Source organism: Octodon degus, unplaced genomic scaffold (genome assembly GCF_000260255.1).
Source record: "Octodon degus isolate 3935 unplaced genomic scaffold, OctDeg1.0 scaffold00020, whole genome shotgun sequence".
NCBI classification, from domain to species: Eukaryota; Metazoa; Chordata; class Mammalia; order Rodentia; family Octodontidae; genus Octodon; species Octodon degus.
This window is the reverse complement of record NW_004524596.1, coordinates 16,472,148-16,483,735: the sequence shown is the minus strand read 5'-3', so window position 1 is coordinate 16,483,735 and position 11,588 is coordinate 16,472,148. Positions and strand designations below refer to the sequence as shown.

The following is an 11,588-nucleotide window of genomic DNA, read 5'->3' as shown; positions in this document are numbered from 1 at the left end:
AAAAAAAGAAAAAAAAAAGTGTGATACACACACAAAATACAAAGGTGGGCGTGGTGGCGCATGCCTGTAATCCCAGCACTTGAAAAGCTGAGGCAGGAGGATCGCTGCAAGTTCGAGACCAGCCTGGGCTACAAAGTGAGCTCAAGGCCAGCCTGAACCGCCTAAAAAAGACAAAAACCTGTGCTCGCTTCGCCAGCACATATACTAAAATTGGAACGATACAGAGATTAGCATGGCCCCTGCGCAAGGATGGCACGCAAATTCATGAAGCGTTCCATATTTTTTTGAAAACGCTTCAAAGAGGCAAATAATTTCCTGTGGCCGTTCAAGTTATCATCTCCTGGAGGTGGAATGAAGAAAAAGACCACCCATTTTGTGGAAGGTGGAGACACAGGAAATAGGGAAGACCAGATCAACAGGCTAATTATTAGAAGGATGAACTAAGGCATCTACCATGGTGTTTTTATGATTTGGTTGTTAATAAAGTATCTGCTTCCAAATTAAAAAAAAAAAGACAAAAAACTTAAAAAATTTAAACAGTATACTTTTTTTTTCCATGTTTCCATTTTTATTTGTTTCCAAATATAAAAAAGTCAAGAGCCTTACACCATTTATCTCAGATGAGACCATGCAAAGCAAATTTAAACAGTATACTTTAAACAGCACTAAAAACAAATAAAATAAAATAAAATAAAGAGGCCAAGGAGATGGCTCAGTAGAATAAGTGCTTCCCTGGCAAGCTCAAGGGCCTGAGTTCAATACCTGGTTCTGCCAAAAAAATAAAAATAAATAAATTTAAATAAAATAAAATAAAATAAACAGCACTAAATAAATATGGCAAGGTGTGAGGGCACACACGTGTACTACCAGCACTTGGGTACCTGAGGGAGGAGGATGGTCACAAGTTTGAGGCCAGCCTGGGCTACACAGTAAGTTCAAGGCCAGCCTGAACTACTTAGTGAGGCCCTGTCTCGAAAAAAAGAAAAAGTCTTTGTCAGAAAGGACAAATAAACTATATTTATGTTTTCATCTTCCATGTATAAGAAAGCCAACCAATCAAGTAAAAAAAAAAAAAGACAATTTATTATACAATGTTATTTAGGGATAAAAAAGAACGGAGAAGCACAGGGTGTTACACAAACTTCGGAACAAAACCTCCCACTCTGCAGGAAAGGAACAGGGAGAGAAGCGTAAGGTGACCTTTAGCTTAATCCTGGGAAGCTTGGTGGCACTTAGCACAGGTGCACGCGGGGGAAAGCAGCGAGGGCACCGAGGATGGGGAAACCCGCGCGTGTATCAAGGGGCAAGGAAAGGGTGTGCGCAGAGACGACCAGGGGAGCAGAGCCGGGCCTGTCCCTACTGATCGTGCAACTGACAGAAGAAATGACACCATTAGCTGCCCAGCAAAGCCCACTACGGGTTCCAGGAGGAAGACTCAACGCGCGTGGGAGGGGGCTGGGGGGGGGCAGCCGTGACTTTGCACACTCTACTTCTGGAAGCGAGGGAGCCCTGTCACGCGCTGCTGGCCTGAGCTGATCCTGCTCAGCGGCCGGCTGTGGGCGCCCCCTTCCCCCTTCCCTGCAGCTGCCCGGGGGTCCCAGAGGAGGCTGTGCACGCGACGGGCGCGAAGGCTGTCCCCGACAGAGGCCCACTGCTCTTCAGCCCAGGTCTGCAGTAACTGCACTGCCCTGCGAGGCTCCACGGCCAAGCTCCTAACAGGAGCGCAACACAAAAGCTGTAACAGCTCTCGCGCAGGGACTGTCTGTGCTTTTGCTGCCCCCTGCTGTCAGCGAGCCTACTTCACTTGCCTTTTTTTCTGGCATAATAAAGCCAAGATCTTACCAAAAAAAAAAAAAAAAAAAAGCAGGACAGGAAAACATGTATTGTATACAATGTACAGTAGCTAAAGAAACTTTTAAATCAAAAAAAAATTTTAAATATAAGGCATTCAATTTCTTTACAAATTAGTTCCCTCTTTTGGTTTTCTCCATGAAATCAATGTTAAGTAACTAAGTTGAGCTTGGCAAAAAGTCAATTCTGGTCTAAAAAAAAAAAAAAAAGAGGTTGGTTAAGGTCTCAAAGACCGGGGTAAAGGCTCAAATAGTTTGAAACAGAAAGAGGACCGGCAGCTCTTCCAGCTGCTCTTCCCCATTCAAAGCCTTTTGCAAATTACATGACTTCAACCACCTTATGGGCACCAGCTGCCGTACCCCCATGTGAGCGAAGCATCTTCTGATTTAGATGTTATCAAGTCTCACAGCTCTAAATAACTTTAACATGGAAAAAGATAGAAATTACAGACTCTTTCAAAGCTCTCACTGAGTATACAAGGCCATGCGTGTGCAGAAAGGCTGAGAAAGCAAGCCCACCCTGCCACAATCTCCAACTCCCCCACCTATCTTAAGGAGTTAGAAAGACCAGCTGGGGTAAGTCTGCAGCAGGCCCCTAAAGAAAGCAGGCGGGCCCACACCTGTGTGGAGGGCCTCCCACCTACCCCAGATGGCTTTGCACTTTGCTTCTCCCTAGCATGGGGCAGCGGAGACGCAGACCCATGGATCTGATCCTGAACAAAACAATACCCAGGGAGAGAAGCTGAGTCTGGAGGGCCAGCAGCAGGGGGAAAGTGCAAACCTGGCCAGCGGCTTCAGGGACTCCAGGGTGTGGGTGCAGGAGACTATAGAGAGGCAGTGAGGCAGGAACCTACCCCGTCCCCTGGAAGTGCAAGCTCAGGCTCCAGAGGACGCTGGCCCTGGCTCTGGAGGGAGCAAAAAGGCCTCATGAGCTTTTTTCTTTTTGCAGAACCGGGGATTGAACTCAGGCCCCTGCGCACAAGCGCTTATTCTAATGAGCCATCTCCCCGGCCCCCTCATGAGTTTTCAACAGAGCATGGAACCCTGGTCCATGGCTGCCGTGAGACCAAGGGGTGACTGCGTTTCCCGCCTACCTGTGAGCAAAGGCACACCCAACTGGACAGTGAGCCCAATAAGGATGGGCGGCACCAGGATGCAGTCCTGGCACCCCTGCCTGCCAGGGTGGACTCACTGACCTGGCTGGCTAGGAGTCCCCCTGCTCCTTCGCTGCACCACATGCACCCCACCCGAAGCTTTGGGTGGGAAGGACGAGCACCCCCTGAGGACGGCTCCTTGGCCTAGGGTATCCGAGGAGCTGCCCGACCCTTCCAAATGAGCTCCTGGAAGCTAGCAGCACCCTGACTCCAATGCCTACAAAGACCCAACAAAAAGCGAGAACTAGAGACCAATCTTTTCAATGAACATAGACGTAAGAATCCTCAGCAAGCCACCGGCACACAGAATGCAACAAATCATCAAAAAGATCGCAGAACGCAACCCGGCTATCTCGCAGTGCCCATGTCACCCATCTCCCTCAATTCAGCAAAAGCTGCTTTACTTTATACCTGAAAAGGGTGAGTACACCACAGTTAGCATTCATCTACTTCACTGCTATTGTTGTTAATCTCTTCTTGTCTATACCTATCAATTAAGCTTTATCACACGTCTGTGTGTATAGGGAAAGCCATGGGACGCCCAAACGATTCAGGGATAGCCATGATTTCAGGCACTGCTGGGAGTCTTGCAAGGCTCATGGATAGAGGTGTCCAGGGTGCCTGGTGTGAGCACAGACCCTTTCTCCAGAGACCAGGACACACATACAAAATCTTCCAAAGAATTCCAGGAAGCATTCAAGAGCTCATTCAAAACTTGTGGCTTTAAAGTTCCTGATGTTGAGTGAAAATGGACCAAGACAGAACAGGGAGGGGTCTAACGCTTGCAAGTCCGCAGAAGAAATCAAAGGTTCCACGAAGCAAGCCAAGACGCACACACGTATTCAACAGGACGCTGAGAAGAACGTATCAGAAGGCCGTCCAGCTCAGCAGCAAAGCTCAGTACACTAAGACACCGCCCTGCCTGCCGGGTTGCCCACAAACAGGCACTTAGCACACAGAAGTGCAGTACTGCGCCAGGGCTGGGAGCGGGGTGTGTGAGTGGAAGGCTGAGGTCAAGACACTCAGAAAGTTGGCTGGGAATGCAGAGAAAGAGGTTTAGATGAAACTAGAAAAGAAGCTGGGGACAAGGACGTCATTTTAAAAGAGGACCGACAAGAGCATCTAAAAATACTCAGTGGTAAAAAGTTAGCAGCGCTTAAAGGGAACTGGGGGTTTAAGGAATAAATGGGTGTGGGGAGGAGGGACAGGAAATTAAAAGGAGTTCTTAGCTCCAGGCCAGGACATTCTCAGGAAAATAAGAGTACTTTTTACTATGTAAGGAAGAGATGTAAGGAAAGAAAAAAGGTCCAAAAACAGCTCGTGTAAGCGGCGGCCTTCACGGTCCAGAGACCCACTCCCATTACGCTCCAGCTCTATCCCACGCATGTGTCAATCACCTTGTTTCTAGTTCATACTGTAGGAACCACAGGAAGACAGGAAATCGGAAGGAGCAAAGCAGGGAGATGAAGGCACTAGGAGGGTAAGCGACTGCCTACGCCACAAATAACGTGTGTAAACAGGAGGGTTCAGGAGCCATCCAACTTTGACAGACTAAATGCAAGTGCTCTAAGTCTCAGCAGCCTAATCCAGAGCCTTGAATATCAAGGGAATACTTTTTCAGAACACTGGTACTTTGAGGAAATAAGCACTTGGCTACTTTTCTTTCTTCTTTTAATCTTTTATTTATTTGGTACAGGGTCTCACTCCGCAGCTCAGACTCAGTGATCCTGTCTCAGCCTCCTCAGAGCTGGGATTCAGCACCGTGTGCCAGGGGTTGTAGGCTAGACACGGCATGGGGTACTGGGGATCAAAGCAGGGTCCTTGTGCATGCCAGGCAGGTATTAGATGCCTGAACTATCTCTCCAGCCCTTACTTTTCTTTTCTGAGCCAGGGTCTGACTGTGCAGCTCAGGCTGGCCTTGAACTCATTGTGGTCCCTCTGCCTCAGCCTCCCAGGAGTTAGATTACAGATGTGCACCACTACACGTGGCTCAATTTAAATGTTACAGTGACCTTTCTCAATCCCAGCACTGAGGAGGATGAGGAAACAGAGTCCTCACAAGTTAGAGGCCAGCCTATGTCAACCACATAGTGGGACCCTATCTCTCTCTCTCTCTTTTTTTTTTTGGTCTTTTGTTTTGTTTTATATAAAATAAAAAATGTATTACGTTTATAACTTTCATACAATTAATGACATAGAGAGCAATAAAGATTGTCGTGCATGTCACATATACACGTATCAAAAAGTCTCACTGAATTAAAAAAGAAAACGAAGGATCAAGAACAGTGGTCTGAAACACTGTCATAGGATTTTAGGACTTAACAAATAACAAGAAGTGTGAAATTTCAGATCATAGCAGTGTTGAAAACAAAAGAATGATAAATGTAAGAGCACAGATTTTCACACTGAACACAGTAAAAGCTACATAACCAAAATCCAAACCTAAACATTAATATATAGAAAAGAAAAAAATAAAAAAATAAAAATCAAGAAGCAGATCGGAGGCCAAGTGAAGATATATCAGTTAAATACGTATTTTATTTTATTTTTATTCATTTATGTGTTGTTTTTTTTTTCCAGAGCCAGGGATTGAACTCAGGCCCTTGCACTTGCCAGGGAAGCGCTTATTCCACTGAGCCATCTCCCCAGCCCCTAAATACATATTTTAAAGAAACAGGGACCCTATCTCAAAAAATAAAACTGTTAAAAAAAAAATTAAGTTGAATCAAGTTATGTGGCATCTGGTCATCATAAAACTGAGTTTCTGTAAATCTGTCTACAAAAGAACAAAACTTCACTGTAACAGCCAGACGTGGTAAAGCATACCTGCAACCCCAATATTCAAGAGACTGAAGCAGGGTGACTGCCACAAGTTCAAAGCCAGCCTAGAACACCTAGTGAGTTCAAGACCAGCCTAAGGGGCTGGGGAGATGGCTCAGTGGAATAAGCACTTCCCTGGCAAGCGCAAGGGCCTGAGTTCAATCCCCGGTTCTGCCAAAAAAAAAAAAAGACCGGCCTGAACTATACATACAGACACCATATCTTCAAAAAGAAAAGAAAAGAAAAGCTGTTGGGTGTGGTGGTGTATGCCTACAGTCCCAGCACTGGGGAGGCTGAGGCAGGAGAGTCAATGAATGTTCCAAGGTCAGCCTGGACTACAGGCTCAAAAAAAAGTCAAAGGGCTGGGATTTAGTTCCTTGGTATAGTGACTGCCTGGCAAGCACAAAGCCCTGTGTTTGATTCCTGGCACTAAAACAAAACAATCAAGCCTTCCATAATAATGAAAGATCTGTTTTGAGATACACAGTCTCAAACCCGGGCCCTTGTACCTCTCAGCAAGTGATCCAGTGTGATATTCAGACACGTCTTAACAGTCCCAAAGGACTGTAATGTATATTTTTCAGACAGGGCCACGCTCTGCAGCCCAGGCTGGGCTTGAACTCACAGCCATCCTCCTGCCTCAGCCTCCTGAGGGCTAGGATTCCAGGCATGCACCATTATGCCCAGCCAGGATTGTAATTTTTAACTGAAACTCAAAATGCTTCCTGTAGTAGATGTAACATTGTAACTAAAATTGGTGTAGGGACTTACATTTACTTAAAGTGAAAAGCTACACTTGCCAGGCAAGTTGATTTTATTCGCTAAATTGTATTCATCAACTCACTCTATGCAGCTCTGCTCACTTTATTCTGATAACCTTACTCTTGTGTTAATCTGCAGCACCAAGACCCTTTCGGTCACAGGCATGCCGTAGGCGCTTGTTCCAGCAGGGCTGACTTCCTCTGCTCTGTTCTGACATGAGCCTCACGACATTGCCCAGCTGGTCCCAAACTCCCAAGCCTGGGTGATTCTCCTGCCTCAGCCTTCCAAGGAGCTGAGACTTCCAGGTGCGACATGCTGGGCAAGGAATGACATACTGGTTCACACCAGCGTTCTGTACTGTTCGCTGTGACTCGCATCTGGACTCAGTGAGGTCCTCCCCCGGAAGGCTGCTGCAGGCAGCTACGACAGGACATGGCCCCTGCCCAGCGAAAACTGCATTCTGGGGGCCCCGGCTCTAAGGTGCTCTGTATGCACGCCCTAATCTGAACAGGGCGTTCCCCACGTGGGCTAAAGGTGAGAGCTGGCTGTGCCGTGGGCTGGGACACGCACTGTACTGTATCGCTGCGGCTGGGCTGCGCTCCTTCCCCATAATGAAGGGTAAACTCGTCCTTGTCATTTTGGTTTCTCTCAATCTTGTTTTGTAATCAAAGCCTGTTTTACTGCTACTGTTAACACAATCGAGCTATTACTAATGAACACAGTAACTCATTCTGACGTGCCTCATGGCTCCTGGCTTCCACCAAGAGGCTCAGGACAGCAGAAAGCTGTCAGCAGCCCACACTAGCGCGACTTTCACGGGACAGCACCTCTGCCAAGCACCCTGCAAGAGTGAAGGAAAGCGAGGTTGCAGTATTACCTTCATAATTTTCCAGGGCTTTTATAATATTAGGGAGTTGATTTATACCCTGGTAGAGCCGGTAACAATCTTGTAAGTTCGCAGCTTGTCTCTGAAATTTCTTGGCAAGCCGGTTAAGATCTGGGAATCGGCGAAGTAAATCCTCTTGTAAACTCTGCCGCAATTCTGCGTCTTCTACAAAAGCCTCCACCAAATTTAATCTGAAACAAGTTGGATGTTAAACATATTTTAAATGTTAAATATATTTTAATATAAAATCACATCTGTCAGCTAGCGTGGAAGACCTAGCTAAATGGCAAACACACGTTTAGAACGTGCATGGCCTCGGGCTGGACCCTGGCGCATGTCCACCTCCGTTCCCCAAAATGCCAACACTGTCTCAGCTAAACAAACTTAGGCTGTGAAATGCCAGCTTGCCCAGAGGGTGCGAAGCCCCCCTAGACTAGGAGACAAACTTCCGGATTAGCAACAGTCAAATTCGGGCTGGGTAATTGCATAGCATAAACAACTGTGCTAGATTTTCATCAAAATGACATTTCTTTCTTTCTTTCTTTTTGCTTATATATTTGGTACAGGGTCTCTCTCACTAGGCAGCTCAGACTCATGGTGATCCTCCTGTGTCAGTCTCCCCAGCGCTGGGCTTACAGGCCTGTGCCACCATACCCAGACTCGGTGGCCGGCTCAGCAGGCCTGGGGGCAGTGCCAGGGATCGAACCCTGGTCCCTGCACTTGCCTAGGCAGGCACTTAGCCAGCTGAGCTATCTTGCTGACCCACTGCTGAAACATTCTTACTCTCACATACTGTTTTGTTTTGGTTTTTTTGACTTTAGTTACTTTAAAGAAAAAAAAAAATAAAAACAATGGTACAAACTCTCAAAATAAGATTTTAGGAGAGTAACAATGGTTAGTACATTGTGTACTGTTACTGCCAAAGTAGTTTCTCATATTACAAGATATAGGCAAGAAATAATAAACAACATAGGTATAAACCTCTGGTTTTTTTTTTTTAAAGTCAACAGAAAATGGAAATATACTTTTTAAAGTTTCTAATACTAGAAGATATCATACAATGTCTTTAAATAAACTGTAAGTCAAAGATACAGTATAAATCTTAGAACGAAAATTAAGATTAAGCAATATTCAGAAAATTAAATGTTTCCAAACAATTGAACTCAGAAAAAGATTTCATGACAGCAAAGAAGTACTAGAGTAAAACATAAGATAAATACTGGAATGGCAAGTAAACGGCCAGCACTTCTAACAGTTTGAGGATAGGATATCGCGCAAAGTTCTAGTGTCTCACACACTGTTTTATGTGTAAAGTCATGTTTAATAGAATTACAGTACAACAATGTCACCCAATCCAATGTGCATTCATCACAACATCCTATAAATTTTTAGAATACTTTCTAAAATTTGTGGTGTTTTTTTTTTTTTGCAGAACTGGGGATTGAACTTAGATCCCTGAGTTTGCCAGTCAAGTGCTTATCCTACTGAGCCATCTCCCTGGCCCCTAGAATACTTTCTAAAATTACATCTTTTTTTTTTTTTTTTTTTTTTTTTTTTTTTGGTAGTGGGGATTAAACTCAGGACAGGGGTTGTGCCGCTGGACACCTCACTACTCAGGTCCCCTTCTGTCCCTCTCTCAGACAAAAGCTTGCTTTGCCCTAATACATATATTCTGCTCTTAAATTTGTTCCTAAAATTCATTCTTTGGTTTTCAGAGAACACAAACTTCTCCACAGCTATCTTTCAGGTCAGGAGTTTCTTAACCTTATATCAACCTCGACACTCAGGAAGCTGAGGCAGGGCAGTCAAGAGTTTGAGCTCAGCCACAAGTTTAAGGCCAGCATAGACTACATAATGAGACTCTTTTGTCTTGAAAAACAAAAAAAGCAGTAATAATAACAAAAGAAAGAAAGCCATGTGGTAGCCCATGCCTGTGGCTGAGGCAGGAGTAGCTGCGGGCTTACGCTACAAAGTGAGTTCAAGCCCAGCTTGAACTGCACTGGGAAACCCTGTCTCAAAAAGACAAAAAGGAAGCAGGAGAAGGAGGAGGAGGAGAGAGGGGAAAGGAGGGAAGAAGAGGAGAGGGAGGGGAGAGAGGGAAGAGGAGGAGGAAGAGGAAAGGGAAGAAGGGGAGAAACACAGTTCCTAGCATATCATGGACCTCTAGTGATGGCCTTAGAGAAGCTTCTCTGGAGCCCTCAGATGAATCACCACCTTCCTTTGTGAATTATGTCAGCAGGAAATTCATCTTCAAATGATACAGGGGCAGGAAAAGGAAACAAGTTTTCCTCCCTTGTTCATCTCCTGTCAGCGGTACTGGGGATTGAACCTGGAGCCTGGCGCACTGCCAGGTGAACGGTCTGCCACTAATGACCCTGCAAGTCTTTTAACTTCATCTGAACACAGCAGCGCCCTCAGCTGCCCAGGCTGACCGCAACGCTGTGACTCTCTCCCCGTCAGCGTCGACAGTTCCCACATCAAAATGTGCAGGACAAAAACAGCTAACCGTATTTGAACATTAGCCTTTAAGGCACAAGGTCTCACTGTTAGCAACAGTGACACTTTATAGAGGACACTTTGTTTCAAGGAAAGGCCTGGTCTGCGCGGAACACCACCCCAGGCTTCTCTACCCACCATCTGCGTTCTTGGAACCATGAACACAAAAAACATCTGTAGAGCTGTGACTGTGAGCCTCCCTCCTGTGGAGCAGGAGTGGTCCCTCGGGCTGAGGGATAAAAATTCAGAATAAAAATTTCACTTCTTAACTGGACCCAGTGACACAGGCCTATAATCCCAGCTCCGCGGAGGCTGAGGCAAGAGGACTCAGGGTCAAGGCCAGTGTGGGAAGGGCAGAGAGACTGCAGGGACAGGAGTGGTGAGCAGGAAAAAGGCTGAAAGGGATCTCTCAAGCTTTAGTAAAGAAATTAACACTGCATCTTTTGGCCTCTGCAGTCAACACTCAGCAATTACCAAGACAAAGGTAAGCAGAGAGAAATCCGACCTGGGAAGGACCAGGTAACACCAAAGTAATGCACGAATTTAGCAAGAAGAGGTGACAGGCCAAACAAATACAGGAAGAAACAGGAGGCCCCTTGATAAAATGTCAAGGAGACAAGGGGCGACTGCCCAAGGACTCAATATATAAAACTCAGGTCTCCCTTCTTAAGCACCTTGAGTCACCCTTCCCAAGGCTCCTCCCCCACACTCAGCCATCCCAAAGGGACACGAAGAAATCCAAAGGCCAAAAAGAGTGGAGACGGGTGCCAGGAAAGGCTCCAAGACAGCCAAAGTCAAGCAGATAGATGGTGACAACTTCCAGGTGCCCACAGGGGACATGGAGACCCTGTGCTACGTAAAAAGGAGCTGAAGACAAAGATCCACTTCCAATGCCCCCTACTCTCCCACGGTTGCTGTCTTACTTTTTTACATCTTTTTTCCAAATTGTCTTATTTTATTTTATTTTAGGACAGGCTGTGTAGGGCATACAGGATCTCACTGTGTAGATTGGACTCTTAGTGATCCTCCTGTTTACAGCCTACCAAGCATTGGGATTACAGGCATGCCAGTCTCAATCTCTGCCCAGTCTCAATCTCAATCTGAGTCTCAGTGAGCCCCTGGGGCAGGGCCGCGGTAGGCAGCCCTCCCCCGCCCCCCCTCAGGCCCCTGCATCTGCGTAAGCAGGCGCTTTAATCCAGAGATATTTGACCAGCCCTTAAACTATCTTATTTTTTAATCTCTGCCTCTTCAATTCATTACTGCAGCCGGAGTTTACAGTCCCCCAGACCCGAGTGCTGATTAGTGCACATACCCCTTCCAGCCCAAGACACATCTCACTACACAGGGACACAGCTCAGTGGTTGCACCTGCCACGCTCAAGTGCTAATGTGCTGTCAAGTCTGGATTATGAACCAGCTGCTAGGAGTGTAAGCACAACAGAAAGAATAATTCATGGACGGGGGAGATAGCTCAGTAGAATAAACACTTGCCTGGCAAGCACAAGGTCCCAAGTTCAATCTCCGGTACTGGGGCTGAGGCGATGGCTCAGTGGAATAAGTGTTTACCTGACAAGCGCAAGGGCCTGAATTCAATCCCAGGTGCCACCAAAAAAAAAAAAAA

The 11,588-nt window shown here is 46.2% G+C and overlaps 1 protein-coding gene and 1 non-coding gene across 2 annotated transcripts in view; one reads left to right on the top strand and one right to left on the bottom strand.

The window, feature by feature from the left end:
• Msh2 (mutS homolog 2) overlaps window positions 1-11,588 on the bottom strand; it is an 82,809-nt gene that overhangs the window by 38,112 nt on the left and 33,109 nt on the right. Inside the window, exons 5-6 of the mRNA XM_012513898.2 lie at window positions 7,464-7,663; window positions 6,229-6,247 (exon numbers count right to left, since the gene is read on the bottom strand). Coding sequence (XP_012369352.1) covers window positions 6,229-6,247; window positions 7,464-7,663 — 219 coding nt within the window. The remainder of the gene's footprint in view (window positions 1-6,228; window positions 6,248-7,463; window positions 7,664-11,588) is intronic.
• LOC111815743 lies at window positions 181-284 on the top strand. The gene has a single exon (XR_002820389.1). It is a non-coding gene; the product is annotated as a U6 spliceosomal RNA (small nuclear RNA).